Here is a 24601-nt window from a genome sequence, read left to right on the forward strand (position 1 = left end):
ACCACCGGGCTTGTGGAGTGTCGGGCCGGCGAAAATGGGATAGGGTGCCGTTATCAGTGCTCCAAACTTGTGTCTTTACATGATGCTGCCTCCATTCGCTCCCACACCGACCTCTCCCCCACTACCCACTTCCTAATCATGGCTATATTTGCCGCCAGTAGTAATTCCAGAAGTTCGGCAGCACCAACTCACCCTCCCCCCGACTGCGCTCCAGCTACACTTGCTTCACCCGTGGGGTTTTACCCGCCCACACAAAGCCCAAAATAACCTTTTTCACCTGTTGAAAAAAGGCCCTCGGGATGAAGATGGGGAGGCACTGGAAAGACAACAGAAATCTGGGGAGGACCTTCATTTTCACGGTCTGTACCCTCCCCGCCAGTGATAGCGGGAGCATGTCCCAGCTCTTAAAGTCCTCTTTCATTTGTTCTACGAGCCGGGATAGGTTTAACTTGTGCAGTGGTCTCCCATTCCGGGACCACTTGGATTCCAGATATTGAAAGCTCTTTCCTACCATTCTAAGCGGCAGCTCTCCCAGTCTCTTCTCCTGCCCCCTCGCCTGGATCACGAACATCTCACTTTTCCCCATGTTCAATTTATACTCCGAAAAATTACCAATTCCCCTAAGATCCGCATAACTTCCACCATCCCCTCCAACGGGTCTGAGATATACAAGAGCAAGTCATCTATGTAAAGCGAAATCCGGTGCACCGGACCCGCTCCCCGAATCAGCCCTTTCCAGTACCTACAACATCAGTCCTTTAATCTAGACTGTGTCAGCCTGGGTGAGCTGGAGGAGAAGTACGGGGCTCCCCCGGGAAACACCTTTAGGTATCTACAGGTAAGGGCGTTTGCCAGGCGGCAAGTGGGGAATTCCCGCTGCTGCCGCCACGCATGGTACAGGACAGGGTGCTCGCGGGGGTGTGGGTTGGAGAGGGGAAGATTTCTGCAATGTACCAGGTGATGCAGGAGGAGGAGGAGGCCTCGGTGGAGGAGCTGAAAGCTAAGTGGGAGGAGGAGTTGGGGGAGGAGATCGAGGAGGGGATGTGGGCAGATGCCCTAGGGAGGGTGAACTTTTCCTCTTCGTGCACGAGGCTCAGCCTCATACAGTTTAAGGTGCTGCACAGGGCACACATGCCGGGGACAAGGGTGAGCCGTTTTTTTTTTTTTTTTTTGGGGGGGGGGGGGGGGGGGGGGAGAGGAGGACAGGTGTGTTAGGTGCTCAGGGAGCCCAGCAAACCACACCCATATGTTCTGGGCATGCCCAGCGCTGGAGGAATTTTGGAAGGGCGTAGCGAGGACGGTGTCGAGGGTGGTAGGATCCAGGGTCAAAATGGGCTGGGGGCCCTCAATATTTGGGGTGGCAGAGGAGCCGGGAGTGCAGGAGGCGAAAGAGGCCGGTATTCTGGCCTTTGCGTCCCTGGTAGCCCGGCGAAGGATTCTTCTTCAGTGGAAGGATGAGAGGCCCCCAAGCGTAGAATCCTGGATCAATGATATGGCGCGGTTTATTAAATTGGAGAGGGTGAAATTTGCCTTAAGGGGATCGGTGCAAGGGTTTTTCAGGCGGGTGGCAACCGTTCTTAGACTTCCTGGCAGAACGGTAGACAATGGTCAGCAGCAGCAGCAACCCAGGAGGGGGGGGGGTTCTATTTTATTTTGTTTGTCTATACTGGGGGATTCTGAGGGATATATATATTTGCTATGTTTGCTATGTGTTTCGGCGGGTGTTAATTTATTTTTTATGTATATGGGGGAGGGGGGGCTGGGTTGTTTTGTTTTGTATTTAATTCTATTGGGTTCCTTTTACATTTTGTTGTTGATATTTTGTGAAAACTTTAATAAAAATTTTTTTTTTTTTTTAAATCTAGACTGTGTCCCATATCAATAACATGTCTACAAAAGTGGTATGGTCTTGGATCTCTTCTGAAATCTTACCTTGAAATACATATCAGGGGCCAAAATTTGATCACAATAGTTGCAATTAGGCCAGAATCCCTCTTGATTTTTAAGAATCAATTACTTGAGGAAGGGGGGGTGATTTCCCTGAGGATAGGAATAATATTGATTATGAAGAAACATACACATTTTGCCACGGGCTGTGATATATTATGACACCCTGGGCTAGTGTGTGGTCAATTTCAGCCCCACTTGACCTAGTCGTAACACAGGTATAATTAGATTTTATTTAAAAATAGCGGAGGTCCTTGGTTGAGCCGAATAAACCGCAGTCACCAGGTTTGTAACTTTAACACAAGTAACCTTTTATTGTGCAGTTTCATAATTAAACTGACAGAACATGCAAATGACTGTCTAATACCTCTGACCCAACACTCACCCCCCCCCCCCCCCCATCCCCCCTCCTTGATGCACTGGGATGATTTCCAATTAGTGTCTTTCTGAAGTGCAGCTTTCGTTTTGGTACTCCTTCCTTCTAGGTTTGGGTTGGTTTTATAGGAATGGCAGTAGGCCACTCAGCCCCTCAAGCCTGCTGTGCATTCAATGAGATCATGGCTGATCTGTGGCCTAACTCCATACAACTGACTTTGGCCCATAATCTCTGAATGCCTTTGCTTAACAAAAATGTATCTATCTCAGATTTAAAATTAACAACTGATCTCGCATCAATTGCCATTTGTGGGAGAGAGTTCCAAACCTCTACCACCCAGTGTGTGTAGAAGTGCTTCCTAACATCTCTCCTGAATGGATCGGCCCTAATTTTCAGACATGCCCCCTAGTTCTAGAATCTCCAACCAGTGGAAACAGTTTTGCTTTATCTACCCTGTCTTTTCCTGTTAATATCATAGAAACCCTACAGTGCAGGAGACGGCCATTTGGTCCATCGAGCCTGCATCACCCCGCCTCTCTTGAAGACTTGATCAGATCACTCTTTAACATTCTAAATTCCAGACAAAACAAGCTTAATTTGTTTATCTCGCCTCATATCTTAACCTCTGACGCCCAGGAATCATTTGAGAGAGAGTGAGCAAACGAGGGAGGGAAGGAGGGAGGGAGATAGAGATCCTTTCGCTTCAAAGGTTTAAACACGTCTTCCCAGTTCTCTCAGAAAGCATCATACAGGAACCAATCACTGACTGTTGTCAGGCAGAACACTGTCCCTGGCCAATCCACCGGTTGCCAGTTACCCAATCAATCCGACACCCTCAAAACCTTGATCTCAAGATCCACTTGGTGCCAAAGGCTCGGACTTCTCCTTTCCAAAACCAAATCCTGGGAACATAGTAACCTGCCAAGCAGGGGCTTCAACTTGGGAGTCTTCTGCTTAAATGCACCATCCGATTATGGGTCCAAGGTCAAAAATAATAAAGTATCACAAAAGAAATGGGAACAAAGGATATAAACAGGAAGGACTCTTACATTATTCAGAACTATGGTTCACATGTTGAAATATTTAGCAGCATCGCCTCACTGTGTCATTTCTTATTAAATATTCAGGTAATTACTGCACAGTGTTCTGTGATATATGTTTAACCTTTAACATCGTACAAGGGCAGGTTTCATTATAACATAGCCACAGGGGCTCTTCCACTGACAAGAAATTTGTTGACTATTGTCTCTTGTTACTGTACCAGAGATAAATGTGTCAGGTAAATGGGAAATGATAGATAAGTATGGCAAATTTAATTAGAAAAGCAGATTATTACAATACACCATTCACAATTTTTGCTGTCAATATGTTATGGAAATTATTTTTGTTGGGATCCTGGACGTACTTGCATGAGAACGACAGAAATTCAACCGCACCTTGTCATCCTGAAGCAAATTTAAATTTAGACCTTCAGGCAACCATTGTAATTAGTAACGCTTGGTAGCTTAAGAGGTTTTGAATTACTGGAGACATTTACTGAACTGAAAGTCTGATTAATCAAATCAGATTCAATAAGGAAGGCACCACAAATGGCATTAAAAATGCACAAAGAACATTACCATTTCTAAGCTCAGTGACAATTTCCATTTTCAGCATTGCCTGTACAGAAACGTCATTCTGCCCTCTCATGTATGACTGCATTTTCAATAAGCAAAACATCAAATGGCTATCTGCATTCTCCCAGTCACTCTGCACATGTTGCTGGTTGCTTTTTAGAGTTCGAAAAACAGGACAACTTCCGGTTCATTTGCCTATTTCAACTTCTGCGACATTGCTCACTGTGTGCTCGATGGTCATTCTCATCCCAGTCATACAGCTGCTCAACATTATTTCTACAAGCAGTGCAATCCTTAACTTTGCAGCAAGTGTAGACAGTGGGCCTGGGCTAGGCAGTTACTCAAACGCTACACAACTATCATTAATTTTCATAAAATTGACTATTTTCCAGCACATGCCAACTGCTAGGGCTTTTTTCTTCTTCTCCAAACGCAGACACATCTCCATTCAGCACACTGTGTTTACCTGAAAGGGGTCTTGGATCAATACGTAAGCCACTCTTGACGGAGGCTGGATTAGCAAGAGGTATAGAAAATAACCTTCAACATCACCTTCTCCGGCAGAATCCATGGGTATCACCACATGTTCTAAAATGTTCACGGGCAGCATGGTGGTGCAGTGGGTTAGCTCTGCTGCCACACGGCCTGAGGTCCCCAGTTCGATCCCGGCTCCGGGTCACTGTCCATGTGGAGTTTGCATATTCTCCCCGTGTTTGCGTGGGTTTCGCCCCCACAACCCAAAGATGTGCAAGGTAGGTAGTTTGGCCACGCTAAATTGCCCCTTAATTCGAAAAAAAAATGAATTGGGTACACTAAACTTATTTTTTTTAAAGTTCACAGGCTGGATTCTCCATCGGTGGGATCCTGTTTCGCCAGCAGTGCACCCACGCCTGCGGATTTCCCAATGGCATGGGGGTGCCCACAATGGGAAACCCCATTGGCCGGCTGGCTGGATGGAGGATGCCGCTGCAGGCGGGGGCACGGCGCACCAGAAAATAGGTGTGGCGGGACGGAGAATCCCGCCCCACATCTTAACTGGGGCTGGTTTAGCACAGTGGACTAAATAGCTGGCTTTTAAAGCAGACCAAGGCAGGCCAGCAGCACAGGTTCAATTCCCGTACCAGCCTCCCCAAACAGGCGACGGAATGTGGCAACTAGGGGCTTTTCACAGTGACTTCATTTGAAGCCTACTTGTGACAATTTCATTTATTGCGAGGACCATTAAGCTCAACTCACATATTTTGGTTTCGCTCCTAATTCTGTTTAATGCTACGGGAGACTATAAACCCCATGACTGACATTAAAACTTCAAGCAGCCAATGCTTCCTGGTTTACCTTGTGGAAAAAAATGTTCCCCACTCCTGCCCCTCCCATTCTCCAAAAAAGGACAACACAGCTTTTGTTATGAGCAGTAAGAAGGCGCAATCCTTTTCATTATAAACCTATGGTTAAAGCCTTCTGGCTCATATCTCAATGTGAATGAATAATTATAACTGGCAAGCAATCTGGAGTCCCACTTACTTTGCCAACTACTACTAATTGGCATGGATGTTATGCACAGGAACAAAGTCAAGGACAGTAACTCCAACTAAAAGGGCCATTTGTTGCCAGGATCAGATCCTTAAGTGTTTTAATAGAAGTGAAGTTTACGTTCCCACGTTGCAGAGCATATCATTCCAAGCAAATATATTTTCTAAGTGACGAGTCAAACATGAGACAATTACTTGTCAAATGCAAGAAAATAAACCCCAGCATTTATTTCTCTGTTACCCCAGTGCCAAGTTAATATCTTGAACATTCAAACACACAGTTCTGAAAAAGGGTCATATTATATTTAAAGCGTTAACTCCCTCAAATCAGGGGCAGCATGGTGGCACAGTGGTTAGCATTGCTGCCTACGGCGCTGAGGACCCGGGTTCGAATCCCGGCCCTGGGTCACTGTCCGTGTGGAGTTTGCACATTCTCCCCGTGTCTGCATGGGTTTCACCCCCACAACCCAAAGATGTGCAGGTTAGGTGGATTGGCCATGCTAAATTGCCCCTTAATTGGAAAAAATAATTGGGTACTCTAAATTTTAACAAAAAAAACGACCTTCAAGGTGTAAAAAAAAACTCCCTCAAATCTGTTTCTTGCTCTCTCCCCAGATGCTGCCCGGCCCTCTGAGCTTTTCCAGCACTTTGTGCTTTTATTATTATGTCTTGAACACCCTGTTTCCAGGGGACGCAGTTCAAAATAAACCAGAATCTGACAGGAGGAAACGGTTCGTCAAATCCGGTAGAAATTCAACAAGACAATTTGACATCCTCAGTCCAAGACCGTGTTAACCCCTTAATACCTTACTGTTCCCTATGCAAACATACTGGACATTAATACAGCAATGTACTCTTGCTATAAACACTATGAAATCAAAAAGGGAACTGGTTTCAAAAGCGAATCAATTGTTTCAATTTTCAAAAATTCACATGCCTATAAGGAATCAGAAATGATTCAGAATATATGAAATCTATTTATCAGGAGCTCAGCAAACAGGATCACACCCAGTGATCAAAAACTTCATTCAAAGCTTTTGCTACCCCTAAAGATTTAAACATACACCTGGAATTTCAAAATGTTTCACATATAAATGGAACAGTTAGGTAGGCAAATGCGACATCCATTTTGCACAATTCAAAGATCCCACAAACAGCATAAGAATAATGATCAGTTAATCTGCATTTTGTAGTGGATTTAGGGAGGAATATGCTCGCCAGAGTGGATTTAGGGAGGAATATGCTCGCCAGGTTCTGCGTATCTATAGCTTCATTACATTATGCTCTGGCACTGAAAGCCTGGATTCCAGCTCCGAGCTGCCACCATACTTCATTTGTAATTGCTGTGTTTCTTGTAAGCCAAAAAGTCTGTTAGGTCCTACTGCATTTTGTCAATTTAGAAGCAGCACCGGGAATACTGCAAAATAGCAATCCGGGCACACAAAGAATCAGAGCTAATACAAACTGAACACTGCCTGTGGTAACGTGAATCACTGAGGCTGGGAGTGCTTTAGTTAATTTGCCTCTCTAGGCTGGAGATCTGTAGTGTAAGGTCCTAGTTCACAATTCTGAAACTATCAAATTTACACCGAATGTGCTTCTGTCCCGACTGCTTCACTAAGTAAAATAATGTTCTTCATCAGCATGAACTGTGAGATAAAGGAACCTCTAGAAGTACTAATAAGGTGCACAGAGATTTACTCTGATAGCAAACAAGATTAAAGACCTGGGGGAAAAAATAGATATCCAAGTGGATGTGGAAACGTTTCCTTTCCCAGGATGATGTGGAGACCCACTGCCAACTTATCCGTTTCCTGAATGAATTCTCAGACAAAAGAAAATCACTTGTCAAATGTGAGAAAAAAAAAGACCAGCTGAAATATTTAGTTATTACTTGTTGACAACTTGGTATTTCCAACTCACCACTCTCGGGATGTCCAGTTAGGCAGAAACTTTGGATCTGACAGAAGGAAGCCAATTATCAAATCCTCAAGAAAACATTTATGGAGAAAAATATGTTTGTTTGTAACAGTGGGATACAGTGTTCCTAACATGCCAATTATTGAAGAACAAGAGACAGTAACTAGCAAATGTAATGAAAATCAAAAAATTAGAGATGACAGACTAGCAGACAGCACAGTTCTACACATCAACAGCTGTCAACAGAACCAAGAAGTCTTTGAAAGTTGGCCATTTATAACATTTAAGAACATTCAAAATAGCTTTGGTCATTGCACCAACTAGTTAAAGTTTCAGAATCCATAGAGCATTGAACTGTTCACAATTTAGCTATTTATAAAGGAAACTAATAAACTGAAATAATGCAAAGTGGGGAACATGGAGCGTGGTGAATTTTGAATATGCTATAGGAAGATAGGAAACAAGAGGAGTCAGCCATTTGGCCCCATCTGCCATTCAACTAGATCATGGTTAAACATCTCCCTCAATGCCATTTTTCCACACTATCCCCATATCCCTTGATGCTTACTATCTAGAAAACTATTAAATTCTGCTGTAAACATACTCTATGACTGAGTTTCCACCAGCTCTCTGGGATAGAGAATTCTAAACCACTCTGAGTAAATAAATTCCTCCCTCATCTGCCATAAGGGGTTGGTTTGGCACAGTGGACTAAACAGCTGACTTGTAATGCAGAACAAGGCCAGCAGCGCGGGTTCAATTCCCGCATTGGCCTCCCCGAACAGGCGACAGAATGTGGCTTTTTACAGTAACTTCATTGAAGCCTACTTGTGACAATAAGCGATTATTATTATATGCTTTATAAAATATATGTAGGCATACACACATATTATATATTTATGTAAAAAATATGCTAATGAGTTAGGAAGATCAATAACTTGTTTACTAACTACAATTTTTATATAAAGCATTAAAGCAACAATGAGCATTAATTAATCAACCATCGTCAACTGTCCCCTTTCTTTTTTTTCATTTTTTAAAAATGTTATCCCATCCTTAAAGTTACAAAGCCAATGTGCAGAGCAGACAGGGCAAACCCTTAATTGATCTCATTGCTTGCTCCAAAACCCAATTCAAATTGAAGCCAATTCACGGTCTCCACAAGAGACATACAGGATCCAAGCTGACCAGAAACGGCATTGCACCTCATCCTGGAATTGATCCGATGTTTGATCTTCGCCAGAAAGGCAGAGAAGCGATAATTGTCCCCTTTCTAAATAGTACATGTGCGCCTTTTTATTGCGACACGACCTACCCAAATTGTTTATATCATGTGACATAATTTTAATTTTATGTCAACTGTATTCGATTACCATCATAATGCCACCATTTGACGTCAATTGTTCTCTAATCATAGAATTAAATAAGAGTTTCTACAGTGCAGAAAGAGGACATTCAGCCCATCAGGTGTGCACCGAACATCCAAAAGCGCATTCAACCAGGTCCACTCCCCCACCCTATTCCCGTAACCCAATAACCCCACCCAACCTGCACACCTTTGGACACTAAGGGGAAATTTATATCGCTAATCCACCTAACCTGCACATCTTTGGACTATGGGAGGAAACCGGAGCACCCGGAGGAAACCCACGCAGACATGTGGAGAAAGTGCAATCTCCACAAAGACAAGACACCCATTTGATATCATTTATACTCAGAAGCAATCAGCTATCTTCCATTCTATTTCATTTTCACTCAGAAACATAGTTGCGATGTCAAAAGATAGTTATCAACTGGCATAATTTCATCAATTACCATCTTATAGTGATCACAACAAAATGTGACTATATACAGCCAAAGGTTTCCTAAATTCCAGCTGATTATGAATGGTGTGTGGGATTACATGCCCCTTGCAGACCCCCTACATGCTCCCCGCTGCTCCATTCCCACCCAACCTCTCTCACTGCCTCCTCTTTCCTCTCCATGCCACCAGGCACCTCATTCCCCTCGCTCTTTTTCCCTCACTTCAGTCCCCCTCCCACCACCTGCTGAAGATCCCAGTTTACAGTGCTGGCAGGAAACCATGTGCCATTATTTGGGGTGGCCCTGTAAATATTGGAAATTGATGTTTAAGAAGGGTAGCAAGGATAATCCAGGGAACTGCAGGCCGATGAGCATACGTCAGTGGTAGGGAAATTATTGGAGAGAATTCTTCGAAACAGGATCTACTCCCATTTGGAAGCAAATGGACGTATTGTTGCTAACTTTGGTTGGCTCTTAATTCGTAATTTGCTCTGTTTCTTTAACCTTTGCTCTAGAGTTGCCAGGTATCTTTATGATACCGCCACGCGGTTCAAGTTCAAGTAATGATCAATAACTCAACACACCAATTAGTAAGATTCGAATCAAAACACATTTATTATACACAGTAAATCACTACTCATGCATAAACACTACTTTCTAGACTATTCCTATCACTAAAAGGCCAATACTTAGCTTCGGACTGGCCCAACAGGTATGGGGAACAAATGGCCTTTTGTTCAGGTCCTGAGTCTGCAGGATTCAAAAGCTGGTATGGACTGGTAGCTAGGAGCGCCTATCTCGTAGCGAGCGTTGACTTGCGACTTACTTGGTTGGCAGCAGCGAGGCAGGTCACTGTCAAAGGTTGGTTCAAGCTGCTGAGTGACCCTGCCAAAGGACGATTTGAACTTGGGGGCTTTACTTTATAGTCCCCAGGGGCTTCGCGCCGTTCAGGGCGGACCCCGTACCTGGTTCCAAGTGATTGGACTACTTTCCGATCACTTGGATCGATTTCTCCAATGCTGGAGCGGTTCCCTGATCGCTGGGCGGTTCCTCAGTGTCCGTTGGCCTTCCTTTGTCTTGGCTCCTGCTGGCACCGAGGAGTCTGGCTTGGCTTTTTTCACCTTAACTGTTGCCATTGTGCCTTGGAATCGCTCATTACTATGCAGATGGCTGCTGCATTACTATGCAGATTACTGCTGGTTTCAGTCCTGTCTGGCTGTTTTGCAGGTTTCAATATACATGATTTCTGCATTTGCTCGTCTTTGCCTGTGTTGGCTGAATTTCCCTTCAGCCTTTGCGGTTCTCCAATTTAAGTCGGGAAGTGGCCAACCCAGGTGGCTACAGTATTAGCGAGAGGCTGCACGGTTTTATGAAGGGGAGGTCGTGTCTCACTAACTTGATAGAGTTTTTCAAAGAGGTCACATAGATGATTGATGCAGGTAGGGCAGTGGATGGTGTCTATATGGACTTCAGTAAGGCCTTTGACAAGGTCCCTCATGGCAGACTGGTAGAAAAGGTGAAGTCACATGGGATCAGGGATGAGCTGGCAAGATGGATACAGAACTGGCTAGGTCACAGAAGCAGAGAGTAGCAATGGAAGGGTGCTTTTCTGATTGGAGGGCTGTGACTAGTGGTATTCCGCAGGGATCAGTGCTGGGACCTTTACTGTTCATCGTATACATAAATGATTTGGAGGAAAATGTAACTGGTCTGATTCGTAAGTTTGCAGACGACATAAAGGTTGGTGGAATTGCGGATAGCGATGAGGGCTGTCAAGAGGATACAGCAGGATTTAGATCGTTTGGAGACTTGGGTGGAGAGATGGCAGATGGAGTTTGATCCGGATAAATGTGAGGTAATGCATTTTGGAAGGTCTAATACAGGTAGGGAATATACAGTGAATGGTAGAACACTCAAGAGTATTGGCAGTCAGAGTGATCTAGGTGTACAGGTCCACAGGTCACTGAAAGGGGCAACACAGGTGGAGAAGGTAGTCAAGAAGGCATACGGCATGCTTGCCTTCATTGGCCGGGGCATTGAGTATAAGAATTGGTAAGTCATGTTGCAGCTGTATAGAACCTTAGTTAGGCCACACTTGGAGTATAGTGTTCAATTCTGGTCGGCACACTACCAGAAGGATGTGGAGGCTTTAGAGAGGGTGCAGAAGAGATTTACCAGGATGTTGCCTGATATGGAGGGCATTAGCTATGAGGAGCAATTGAATAAACTCGGTTTGTTCTCACTGGAACGACGGAGGTTGAGGTGCGACCTGATAGAGGTCTACAAAATTCTGAGGGCATAGACAGAGTGGATAGTCAGAGGCTTTTTCCAGGGTAGAGGGGTCAATTATTAGGGGGCATAGGTTTAAGGTGCGAAGGGAAAGGTTTAGAGGAGATGTACAAGGCAAGTTTTTTTTTTTTTTTTTTTTTTTTACACAGAGGGTAGTGGGTGCCTGGAACTCGCTGCCAGAGGTGGTGGTGGAAGCAGGGACGATAGTGACATTTAAGGGGCATCTTGACAAATACATGAATAGGATGGGAATGGAGGGATACGGACCCAGGAAGTGGAGAAGATTTCAGTTTAGACGGGCAGCATGGTCGGCGCAGGCTTGGAGGGCCGAAGGGCCTGTTCCTGTGCTGTACTTTTCTTTGTTCTTGTTCTTTGAGCAGGGCAGATCATGGTAGCCCGCAAGGTGTGAGGTCAGCGAAGAGGCCACTGAGGAGCGAGGTCGCCGAAGACGCCCATGAGGAGCGAGGTCGGTGAAGGGGCTTGCGAAGACCGAGGTCGACGAGGAGGCCACCGAGCAGCGAGGTCGTCGAAAAGGTCTCTGAGCAGCGCGGCCGGCAAGGAGACCCGTGAGGAGCGAGGTCAGCAAGAGGCCTGTGAGGAGCGAGGTCAGCAAGAGGCCTGTGAGGAGCTAGGCCTGCGAGGAGCTGGGACAGCTAAGAGGCCTGTGAGGCGCGAGGTCGGCAAGGAGGCCCGCGAGGAGTGAGGTCGGCGAAGAGACCCGCGAGGAGCGAGGTCGGCAAGGAGCACGGTCAGGGAGGTGACCCGCGAGAATTGAGGTTGGCGAGAAAGCCCGTGAGGAAAGAGGTCAGCGATAACATCCGCGAGGAGCCCCACGAGGTCAGCACCACGCTTGTAGTGCACTTGGTGAGGCCCAGAGCCGGGAGAGCGTATTGGGAGGGAGCGAGCGAACGAGGCTGTTGGGAGGGAGAGGCTGGTTGGAGGGAGAGGCTGGTTGGAGGGAGAGGCTGGTGGGAGGGAGAGGCTGGTTGGAGGGATGGGCAAGAGGGAGGGATGGGCTAGAGGGGGAGAGTTGGAGGGAGGGGCGAGTTTGGTAGGAGGGAGGGGAGAGTTTGGAAGGAGGGAGAGACGAGTTTGGTAGGAGGGAGAGGAGAGGCTTGAGGTAGGAAGCAAGAGGGAAGTGTGTGAAAACTGGAGGGATTGAAAGGGGGAAGAGTGTGGAGAATGGAGTGTTCAAGGGGGAGTAGGAATGTGGTGACTGGAGGGACTGGGAGTGAATGGTAAGTGTGAAGACTGGATGTAGCAGTTGTGGGGTGGGGGGTTGTTTAGACTGGACACATGGTGCATGGGTGGGTGGAAAGTATAGATCCTGAAACTAAAATCAATTAAGGTCCAATGGGGATCAGGCGGTGCTCTCAAGCATGCACTGTACAGCAGAACAATTATTTTGGGACAAAATGAAAAACTGAATAAATCAGATATTCTTTAAGTAATGAATTTCCCTCTAATAGGGAGGTGTGCGCCCCCCCCCCCCCCCCCCCCCCCCCCGCTAGCTCGCCCGCTAGCAGCTATGTACACTTCAAACTACAAACTACTCCGCAAAGTTTGTAGTGGCATTGAGGTATTGTCACTGGACTAGCAATCCAGAGACTCAGGGTAATGCAACCATAGCAAATGGTGAAATTTGATTTCAATTTTAAAAATCTGGAATTAAAGGCGAATCATGAAACCATTGCCGCTTGTTGTAAAAACTAATTTGCTTCACTAATGTCCTTTATGGAAGGAAATCTGCCATCCTTACCAGGTGTGGCTTACATGTGACTGCAGACCCACGTCATGTGTTTGACTCTTAATGCCCTCTGAAATTACCTAATAAGCCACTCAGACCATGGGCAATTAGGGGATAGGCAATAATAATCTTTATTGTCACAAGTAGGCTTACATTAACACTGCAATGAAGTTACTGTGAACAGCCCCTCGTCGCCACATTCCGGCTCCTGTTCGGGTACACTGAGGGAGAATTCAGAATGTCCAAACTACCTAACAGCACGTCTTTCGGGACTTGTGGGAGAAACTGGAGCAGCCAGAGGAAACCCACGCAGACACAGGGAGAACGTGCAGACTCCGCACAGAGAGTGACCCAAACCGGGAATCGAACCTGGGACCATGGTGCTGTGAAGCAACATTGCTAACCATTGTGCTACCGTGCTGCCCCAGCAATGAATGCTGGCCCAGCCAGCAGTGCCCACATTTCACGAATGAATAAAAAACCTGCTTTAGACATGGATTTATGTTAAGCACATGCTCTCTTGCAAGGTGGGCACATGCTAATTTGTCCTTTAGTTCTGCCATTCACTCCATGACAGTATATTATCCATTCTTCTCCGCATTTTCAAGAGCTGAAACATTTTACCTCCATTCCTGTGGAACAAATAATTTTGAACACAATTCCAGAATCATCCTCATTGTTACTGGGCTCATCATTGCACATGGCAAACAAATCGTTGTCATTTTGAAGGCAAGGTGTCAATATTGCACACAATATTTCAAAATTGGGCGCAACACTGGTCTATCTAGTTATAACCACACAATTGCAGATATTTCCATCCAAGAAGCAGCCAAGTTAACTCATTCAGCATGTCAGAGCTATTGAACCCTATACCATACAGAATAATAGACTTGACTCACAATTAAACGGCCCATATTATTGGTGTAAATTAACTGGACATTTTCAAGAGTCAATGGTCACACTAAGCTTCTTTTCCAGCTTTAGCAACATATATCATGCACTATATGTCTTCATCATAAGCAACTCTACATTTGTTATATTCATATTCACATTGAAGTCCATCAGTCTCAGATTCTTAACCTATTTGGTCTACGTCTAGCTGAATTTGGATCAAACCTTAATGCTGTTTTCAGCACTTGTTGCGTCACACGTTTTACTTATTACAAAGATTAATTGCCTTCATTTTAGCTTTATGAATGGTATAAGTAGCAATGAACACAAACAGATCTCTGCGAACTTCTATGGCTATCGTCATATATTTCTTCATTTATTGCCATTCTTTTCTTTTAATATTGGTAAATTTTATTATCTTCAAGTTTTCAGATATAGATCTTGTACTTCTGAAACTCCTTTAAATACTAGTCTCTTGCATAGAAATGTTGGTACAAAAGGTGGCCATCATGTCTGTGTTGTTCCTAGGTTTCACACAGATGTGGTCTAATTTGATTTTCTTGCTCTGTGTCCTTTAAAGTATTTTTAATTAGAAAGAACTTGCATCTATATATTCTCTTTTATGGCCTCAAAACTTCCCAAAGCACTTCATGGAGTGTTTATGATCTCTGTAGAGACCCATAACTGTTAAAAAGAGATTTGAACTTCCAGCTGATAGCTGAAAGAATAACACACGGTTTGATGTTTCAAACTTTTACTGTAACAAATAACTAAAAAACACGATTAATTTTGTCTGAATTTAAAGTACAGAAAGTGGTATTGTCCTTGTATACTGATCACCCATTTCACACTGGATGAAATTATCGTCCTTAGCACACAGACTGCAGTTGCTCCCAGCTTCCAATGTGTTTAAGTATTTGCCATTTTGTCGAGTAGTTACTTCGAGTGGCCATCTCCAGGCATTTTCCTCAGTTTTTGGAGAGTTCCTTGTATCAGCCATTCAATTCCTATTAATATTATGGAAGGAAATCTGCCATCCTTACCAGGTGTGGCTTACATGTGACTCCAGACCCACGGCATGTGGGTCTAATCCCTATTCCAACTAATATTCTTCCCCTGTTATGCCAGGGTGAATGTCTGGAATCCTTGGATGGCTGCAAGATGCGCCTCTTCAAGAAGAGACTGTCTCCCTCCTGCATCTGGCTCCGGTGGCTGATAAAGCCCAATAACCTTTCTCTTTGCTGACCATGCAGAACCTCTGTCCATCTGTGACAACTGATATACAAGGAAACCTGTAACCTGATCGCAAAAATGACTTCCTCTGCCCTACTGCAACATGAAACACATAACCTTGTTTCTAGGTAGAAATGCTAATAAACTCCTTGACAGACCAACCCTCTTTAACCTTAGAAGTAAATGGCCTGTTTACAGCAGAATTGCTTACAACTCAGTGCTTTCAACATCATTTTGGAACTTTGGGAGTTTGGGTCTTTTCATTTTGAACTCGAGACTACAGCCATAGTCTCCATGCACTTTCCTCTCAGTAAAACAATCCAAGCCTTCTTCGATCTCTGACAATTTAACTATCTATGCTTGCAGTCCAGAAAGGTCACATGATCCCTTTTCACTTCTCCTGAATTTAAAGTTATAGTCCCAAAATGTTATAAACCTCATAATTGTAACAGTAGCATCTAATCTGCACACTGCAAGGTCCCATACATGGCAATGAGATAAATGATCAGGAAAATTATACGGTTGGTTGATGTCTAAATGTTAGCCAGGATACCTAGAGAACTGTGGCGCTATCCTTCAAATAATGTCATGGGGTCTTTTCTGTCTCCCCTAGAAAGCAGACAGGGACTTTGGTTTAATCTCTTATCTGACACTTAACAGCACTCCCTTAATATTGCACTAAAGTATAACCTAGATTATATACTCAAGTCTCAAGTTGACCGAATGTCACTCCTTCAAGAAAAAACAAAAATAAATCACAATTCACCCATGTTAATTTTATTTATGAATGCTCTCAATGGAGCCTTTGTTGTATTTCTGATCAAAGTTGCCCAATGATTGGAAGCAGAAGATAATTCTACAAATACACAATTTAGAACAACAGCTAATGGCAAGATATAAACAACAGAAAACTTAGTAGAAATATTTAGCAGATCAGGAAGTATCAATGGAGAGAGAGAGACAGATTCTCTCTGTTTCTCTGGCCAAAAATGTTAACTGATTGGCTGAGATTTTTTTTCAGATTTCCAGCATCCACAGAAATTTACTACGGTAATTTGACTTGAACCGTTCCTTAACCAACTCTCCAAGCAAGAGTTTAGCAAATGCTCCCATATGCAACAGATATCTCACGTTTTTGTGAAACATACCTCTTCATCCAGTATGTGCCTGTATTCCACAAAGTCATTTATCAACTGGGCTGGGCCCATCAGTTTGGTCTTGGCCTTTATCCAATCCATTGAAAACAAGAGTGAATAGAGTTCCTGTAAAAAAACATTTAGAACATTCAGCACGTTTTTATCTGATAACACAAAGGTAAACTAGAATCCATACTCAGGAGATCAAGGGGCAATCCACATTATTAGTTGCCAGGAAGACAACGTATGAAGCACAAATTTCTATTGAAAATGTTCAGATTGACTAAAAGGGCACAGGACAAGAATCTAAAACTGCTGCTGGTATTCAGAGCTGTTCAACCAAGATGTACAAGTTTAATCAATTCTGCGCAGTTAAATGGGGCAACTTGCATATTGTACTCCATTTTGTTTGGAGGTATAAGCAGGGATTACTGGCAAGATCACCTAATTTGGGTATAGTCTCCTGAAAGATAATCTCAGAATGTTACCAACTTAGGTCATAACTGAAGTCATAGTCTACAGCATCTTACACTACCAGTTGAATCATAGAATTTACAGAGCTGAAGGAGGCCATTCAGCCCATCGAGTCTGCACCAGCCCTTAGAAAGAGCACCCTACCCAAGCCCACACCTCCACCCTATCCCCATTACCCCACCCAGCCCTTTTGGACACTAAGGGCAACTCAGCATGGAAACCCACGCAGACACGGGGAGAACGTGCAGACTCGCACAGACAGTGACCCAAGTCAGGAATCAAACCTGGGACCCTGGAGCTGAAGGAGTACATGTGATGATGACTTTCACAGGGAAGGGAATAAAAGGACTCAAATTCACTCAAATGCCATTAATTATATAGATGCTATATAAACTGGCCCTAAAAAATGCACAAGATTTTATTATAAACATAAGCCATTGGATGTTTCTCACCCTGACTCTATTTAAGTAGGCTATATTTCAATAGACTATAAGCAAGATCATACTTTTAATTAATTTCTAACTGCTACAGTGTACTGTGTAAAAAGTAGAAGGGCTCATCTTTATTCATTATATTTTAATAGTTATGGGAAAAGTTGAAATCACACCAAAAACTATTATAGGTTTAAGATTTCTGGTGAAAAGCTTTACATTACTGAGATTCTAACTCTGAAAAAGCAAATTTATTAATCTATGAAATGAGGAGTTTAGTACACTAACTTATTTGAAATACCAACTCAATTTCTAGCAGAACATTTCCATGCAAACATTATCTTCTGATGTAATGTTCACGATCATCTCCATTTGTAGCATGCAGATAGATTTTCCATTAGGAAGCTGAATTGAAAAAGTTAATCATATAGAGAATTTTACTCAATTAAAGATCCCACTCAAGATTAAATTAGATGCCATCCTTTTTTTCAAAATTGTATTTTAACCTTCTTTTGCCAAACCACTCACCAACTCCAACTGAGAGGGAAAAGAGGGAAGGTGTTGATGGGGACCTTCTCCCAAGCTTCTGAAAGAAGGGCCTTTCAGTTGGTTGATAGGAACATGTAACAATTGCTTCGTAAAACTTTATCACCTTATTATCTCTCCACACTAGAGGAAAACATAGTAACCGTCACTTGGTACCTTCAACATGCCAGAGGATGGTATCGGTTGCGGCTATGCGGAGCTAAGCCGCACGATTCGGCAGCTCCCGCGATTATGGACTTTCGGGCTCGCTAGAGGAGCCCCAATGGAATTTTTTTTTTTTTTACAGACAACCCGTGGGGAAGAGGAGAGAGAGGTCCCCTACCGACTTTTATGGACCGGACCCAAAGTGCAACGGCCAAAAAAGCAGCATTGGAGCAGCGGGAGAAGCGAGGGAAAAAAAACAAAATGGCGGCGGTAATTGAAGGACTAGGGATAACCCAGAAGGCCCACAAGGTGAAGATCCAGGAGGTCCAGAAAAGAGTGAGTGAGAATGAGGACGAGCTCTTGGGCCTGGCGGTGAGAGTGGAGCGGCACGAGGCGAACACAAGAAATGGGCGGGAAGACTCGAAGACCTGGAGAACAGGTCGAGGAGAAATAATCTGAGGATCCTGGGTCTCCCAGAAGGAGTGGAGGGGGCCGATGCCACGGCATACGCGGGCACGATGATCGGGGCGATGATAGGCGCGGATGCCCCTTCGAGGGCGCTGGAGCTGGACGGGGCACACCGGGTGCTGGCGAGGAAGCCCAAGGCAACTGAGCCGCCAAGGACGATGGTGGTGAGATTTCACCGGTTTACGGACAGAGAGAGGGTCCTGAAATGGGCCAAGAAGGAGCGGAGCAGCAAGTGGGACAATGCAGAGATCCGAATATACCCGGACTGGAGCACGGAGGTTGCCAAGCGGAGAGCGGGTTTCAACCGGGCCAAAGCGGTGCTGCATCGGAAAGGAGTGAAATTTGGAATGCTGCAGCCAGCGCGACTGTGGGTTACATACAAGGACCAACATTACTACTTTGAAACGCCTGAAGAGGCGTGGACCTTTGTACAAGCTGAAAAGTTGTTCTAACTGAGGGTTTGTGAGGGTGGTGTTTAAGGGTTGGGGTGGGGGTGTTTAAGATAGAACATAGAACATAGAACAATACAGCGCAGTACAGGCCCTTCGGCCCACGATGTTGCACCGAAACAAAAGCCATCTAACCTACACTATGCCATTATCATCCATATGTTTATCCAATAAACTTTTAAATGCCCTCAATGTTGGCGAGTTCACTACTGTAGCAGGTAGGGCATTCCACGGCCTCACTACTCTTTGCGTAAAGAACCTACCTCTGACCTCTGTCCTATATCTATTACCCCTCAGTTTAAAGTTATGTCCCCTCGTGCCAGCCATATCCATCCGCGGGAGAAGGCTCTCACTGTCCACCCTATCCAACCCCCTGATCATTTTGTATGCCTTTATTAAGTCTCCTCTTAACCTTCTTCTCTCCAACGAAAACAACCTCAAGTCCATCAGCCTTTCCTCATAAGATTTTCCCTCCATACCAGGCAACATCCTGGTAAATCTCCTCTGCACCCGCTCCAAAGCCTCCACGTCCTTCCTATAATGCGGTGACCAGAACTGTACGCAATACTCCAAATGCGGCCGTACCAGAGTTCTGTACAGCTGCAACATGACCTCCCGACTCCGCAACTCAATCCCTCTACCAATAAAGGCCAACACTCCATAGGCCTTCTTCACAACCCTATCAACCTGGGTGGCAACTTTCAGGGATCTATGTACATGGACACCTAGATCCCTCTGCTCATCCACACTTTCAAGAACTTTACCATTAGCCAAATATTCCGCATTCCTGTTATTCCTTCCAAAGTGAATCACCTCACACTTCTCTACATTAAACTCCATTTGCCACCTCTCAGCTCTGCAGCTTATCGATATCCCTCTGTAACCTGCTACATCCTTCCACACTATCGACAACACCACCGACTTTAGTATCGTCTGCAAATTTACTCACCCACCCTTCTGCACCTTCCTCTAGGTCATTGATAAAAATGACAAACAGCAACGGCCCCAGAACAGATCCTTGTGGTACTCCACTTGTGACTGTACTCCATTCTGAACATTTCCCATCAACCACCACCCTCTGTCTTCTTTCAGCTAGCCAATTCTGATCCACATCTCTAAATCACCCTCAATCCCCAGCCTCCGTATTTTTTGCAATAGCCTACCGTGGGGAACCTTATCAAACGCTTTGCTGAAATCCATATACACCACATCAACTGCTCTACCCTCATCTACCCGTTCAGTCACCTTCTCAAAGAACTCAATAAGGTTTGTGAGGCATGACCTACCCTTCACAAAGCCATGCTGACTATCCCTGATCATATTATTCCTATCTAGATGATTATAAATCTTGTCCCTTATAATCCCCTCCAAGACTTTACCCACTACAGACGTGAGGCTCACCGGTCTATAGTTGCCGGGGTTGTCTCTGCTCCCCTTTTTGAACAAAGGGACCACATTTGCTGTCCTCCAGTCCTCTGGCACTATTCCTGTAGCCAATGATGACATAAAAATCAAAGCCAAAGGTCCAGCAATCTCTTCCCTGGCCTCCCAGAGAATCCTAGGATAAATCCCATCAGGTCCCGGGGACTTATCTATTTTCAGCCTGTCCAGAATTGCCAACACCTCTTCCCTACGTACCTCAATGCCATCTATTCTATTAGCCTGGGGCTCAGCATTCTCCTCCACAACATTATCTTTTTCCTGAGTGAATACTGACGAAAAATATTCATTTAGTATCTCGCCTATCTCTTCAGACTCCACACACAATTTCCCATCCCTGTCCTTGACTGGTCCTACTCTTTCCCTAGTCATTCGCTTATTCCTGACATACCTATAGAAAGCTTTTGGGTTTTCCTTGATCCTTCCTGCCAAATACTTCTCATGTCCCCTCCTTGCTCGTCTTAGCTCTCTCTTTAGATCCTTCCTCGCTACCTTGTAACTATCCATCGCCCCAACCGAAACTTCACACTTCATCTTCACATAGGCCTCCTTCTTCCTCTTAACAAGAGATTCCACTTCCTTGGTAAACCACGGTTCCCTCGCTCGACGCCTTCCTCCCTGTCTGACCGGTACATACTTATCAAGAACACGCAGTAGCTGATCCTTGAACAAGCCCCACTTATCCAGTGTGCCCAACACTTGCAGCCTACTTCTCCACCTTATCCCCCCCAAGTCACGTCTAATGGCATCATAATTGCCCTTCCCCCAGCTATAACTCTTGCCCTGCGGTGTATACTTATGCCTTTCCATCATTAACGTAAACGTCACTGAATTGTGGTCACTGTCCCCAAAGTGCTCTCCTACCTCCAAATCCAACACCTGGCATGGTTCATTACCCAAAACCAAATCCAACGTGGCCTCACCTCTTGTTGGCCTGTCAACATATTGTTTCAGGAAACCCTCCTGCACACACTGTACAAAAAACGACCCATCTATTGTACTCGAACTATATCTTTTCCAGTCAATATTTGGAAAGTTAAAGTCTCCCATAATAACTACCCTGTTACTTTCGCTCATATCCAGAATCATCTTCGCCATCCTTTCCTCTACATCCCTAGAACTATTAGGAGGCCTATAAAAAACTCCCAACAGGGTGACCTCTCCTTTCCTGTTTCTAACTTCAGCCCATACTACCTCGGAAGAAGAGTCCCCATCTAGCATCCTCTCCGCCACCGTAATACTGCTCTTGACTAGCAGCGCCACACCTCCCCCTCTTTTGCCTCCTTCTCTGAGCTTACTAAAACACCTAAACCCCGGAACCTGCAACATCCATTCCTGTCCCTGCTCTATCCATGTCTCCGAAATGGCCACAACATCGAAGTCCCAGGTACCAACCCATGCTGCCAGTTCCCCTACCTTGTTTCGCATACTCCTGGCATTGAAGTAGACACACTTCAAACCACCTACCTGAACACTGGCCCCCTCCTGCGACATCAAATCTGTGCTCCTGACCTCTATACTCTCATTCTCCCTTACCCTAAAACTACAATCCAGGTTCCCATGCCCCTGCTGCATTAGTTTAAACCCCCCCAAAGAGCACTAACAAATCTCCCCCCCAGGATATTTGTGCCCCTCAGGTTCAGATGTAGACCATCCTGTCTGCAGAGGTCCCACCTTCCCCAGAAAGAGCCCCAGTTATCCAGAAATCTGAATCCCTCCCGCCTGCACCATCCCTGTAGCCACGTGTTTAAATGCTCTCTCTCCCTATTCCTCATCTCACTATCACGTGGCACGGGCAACAACCCAGAGATAACAACTCTGTTTGTTCTAGTTCTGAGCTTCCATCCTAGCTCCCTGAAAGCCTGCCTGACATCCTTGTCCCCTTTCCTACCTATGTCGTTAGTGCCAATGTGGACCACGACTTGAGGCTGCTCCCCCTCCCCCTAAGGACCCGGAAAACACGATCCGAGACATCACGTATCCTTGCACCTGGGAGGCAACATACCAAACGTGAATCTCTCACGCTCCCACAAAATCTCCTATCTGTGCCCCTGACTATAGAGTCCCCAATTACTAATGCTCTGCTCCTCTCCCCCCTTCCCTTCTGAGCAACAGGGACAGACTCCATGCCAGAGGCCCGTACCCCATGGCTTACCCCTGGTAAGTCGTCCCCCCCACAAGTATCCAAAGCGGTATACTTGTTTCTCAGGGGAACGACCGCAGGGGATCCCTGCACTGACTGCTTTTTCCCAGTCCCTCTTACAGTTACCCACCTATCTCCAATCTTTGGTGTAACTAATTCCCTGAAGCTGCTATCTATGACCCCTTCTGCCTCCCGAATGATCCGAAGTTCTTCCAACTCCAGCTCCAGTTCCCTAACTCGGTCTTGGAGGAGCTGGAGATGGCAGCACTTCCTGCAGGTAAAATCAGCAGGGACACTAACTGCATCCCTCACCTCAAACATCCTGCAGGAGGAACACTGCACTCCCTTCCCTGCCATTCCTCTAACTTTCTACCAAGATCTGGCTAACAACTAAATTAAATTTTTATAAAAAATAATAATAATATAATAAAATATGGTACTTACCTCAGACCAATGGGTTTTATTATTAGGTTAGAGGAGGAGGGCGGGTGGGAGACACTACACGTGTAGTGTCTCGGGTTTCCTCTCCACCAGAATTTATTGGTGAGGGTCTTCCCAGACGTCCGCGGGTCGACTTCCTGTTCCCGCCTAAAAAACTAATTTAAAAAAAAAGAAAAATTCTCAGCTCCTGCTGAAATTGACTAACCAGCCAGCTCCACTCCCGCCGAAATCGACTGGCCTGCCCCTGCAAAGACAAGTGCTTTTAAAGGACAGACTTACCTCCCAGCAACCACTTCCGCAATGCTCCCGCTGAAACTGACTCACCAGCTGTTCTCACGCCGAAATCGACTGGCCTGCCCCTGCAAAGACAAGTGCTTTTAAAGGTTGACTTACCTCCCAGCAGCCACTTCCGCAATGCTCCCGCTGAAACTGACTCACCAGCTGTTCTCCCGCCGAAATCGACTGGCCTGCCCCTGCAAAGACAAGTGCTTTTAAAGGACAGACTTACCTCCCAGCAACCACTTCCGCAATGCTCCCGCTGAAACTGACTCACCAGCTGTTCTCACGCCGAAATCGACTGGCCTGCCCCTGCAAAGACAAGTGCTTTTAAAGGTTGACTTACCTCCCAGCAGCCACTTCCGCAATGCTCCCGCTGAAACTGACTCACCAGCTGTTCTCCCGCCGAAATCGACTGGCCTGCCCCTGCAAAGACAAGTGCTTTTAAAGGACAGACTTACCTCCCAGCAACCACTTCCGCCACGCTCCCGCTGAAACTGACTCACCAGCTGTTCTCACGCCGAAATCGACTGGCCTGCCCCTGCAAAGACAAGTGCTTTTAAAGGTTGACTTACCTCCCAGCAGCCACTTCTGCAATGCTCCCGCTGAAACTGACTCACCAGCTCTTCTCCCGTCGAAATCGACTGGCCTGCCCCCGCAAAGACAAGTGCTTTTAAAGGACAGACTTACCTCCCAGCAGCCACTTCCGCAATGCTCCCACTGAAACTGACTCACCAGCTGTTCTCCCGCCGAAATCGACTGGCCTGCCCCTGCAAAGACAAGTGCTTTTAAAGGACAGACTTACCTCCCAGCAACCACTTCCGCAATGCTCCCGCTGAAACTGACTCACCAGCTGTTCTCATGCCGAAATCGACAAAAGATGTATGATGGTTGTATATAGGGGGTCAATCACGCGCAGGAAATGTTATATAGGCTGGGGGAGAGAGACTAGGCTGCGACAGGAGCTGCGCCAGAGGGGGCGGGGCAGGCTTTGTAAAGCGCCGTTTCTTTCCCCCGCGTGCGGGAAGAAAGGCGGGAAGGGGAACGAAGAATTGATTGGGAGATTCCCACATGGGGGGGTCAAAGGGACGGCGGGGGAAGCCGGGGTCAGCTGACTTACGGGAGTGATATGGGGGGAGCAAAAAAGCTAGGTCTTGCGGAGGGGAGGGGAGGGGGGGAGAAAAAGGGTTGCTGCTGCACTGGCCGAAAGGGAATGGGACACAAAAGAGGTGGTGGGGACGGAGGTCCCCCGGCTGGGGGACTGGAGGGCGAGGGAGACGCGGACACGGGACTGGCCCAGAA

At 45.7% G+C, this 24601-nt stretch overlaps 1 protein-coding gene across 3 annotated transcripts in view; it reads right to left on the reverse strand.

Annotated features, from left to right (window-relative positions):
- apaf1 (apoptotic peptidase activating factor 1) overlaps positions 1 to 24601 on the reverse strand; it is a 311250-nt gene that overhangs the window by 173443 nt on the left and 113206 nt on the right. For all 3 annotated transcript variants that reach the window (XM_072471565.1, XM_072471564.1, XM_072471566.1), the window contains exon 11: positions 16500 to 16613. In XM_072471565.1, coding sequence (XP_072327666.1) covers positions 16500 to 16613 — 114 coding nt within the window. The remainder of the gene's footprint in view (positions 1 to 16499; positions 16614 to 24601) is intronic.

The sequence above is a fragment of the Scyliorhinus torazame genome, chromosome 13, assembly GCF_047496885.1.
Source record: "Scyliorhinus torazame isolate Kashiwa2021f chromosome 13, sScyTor2.1, whole genome shotgun sequence".
Classification (NCBI taxonomy): Eukaryota; Metazoa; Chordata; class Chondrichthyes; order Carcharhiniformes; family Scyliorhinidae; genus Scyliorhinus; species Scyliorhinus torazame.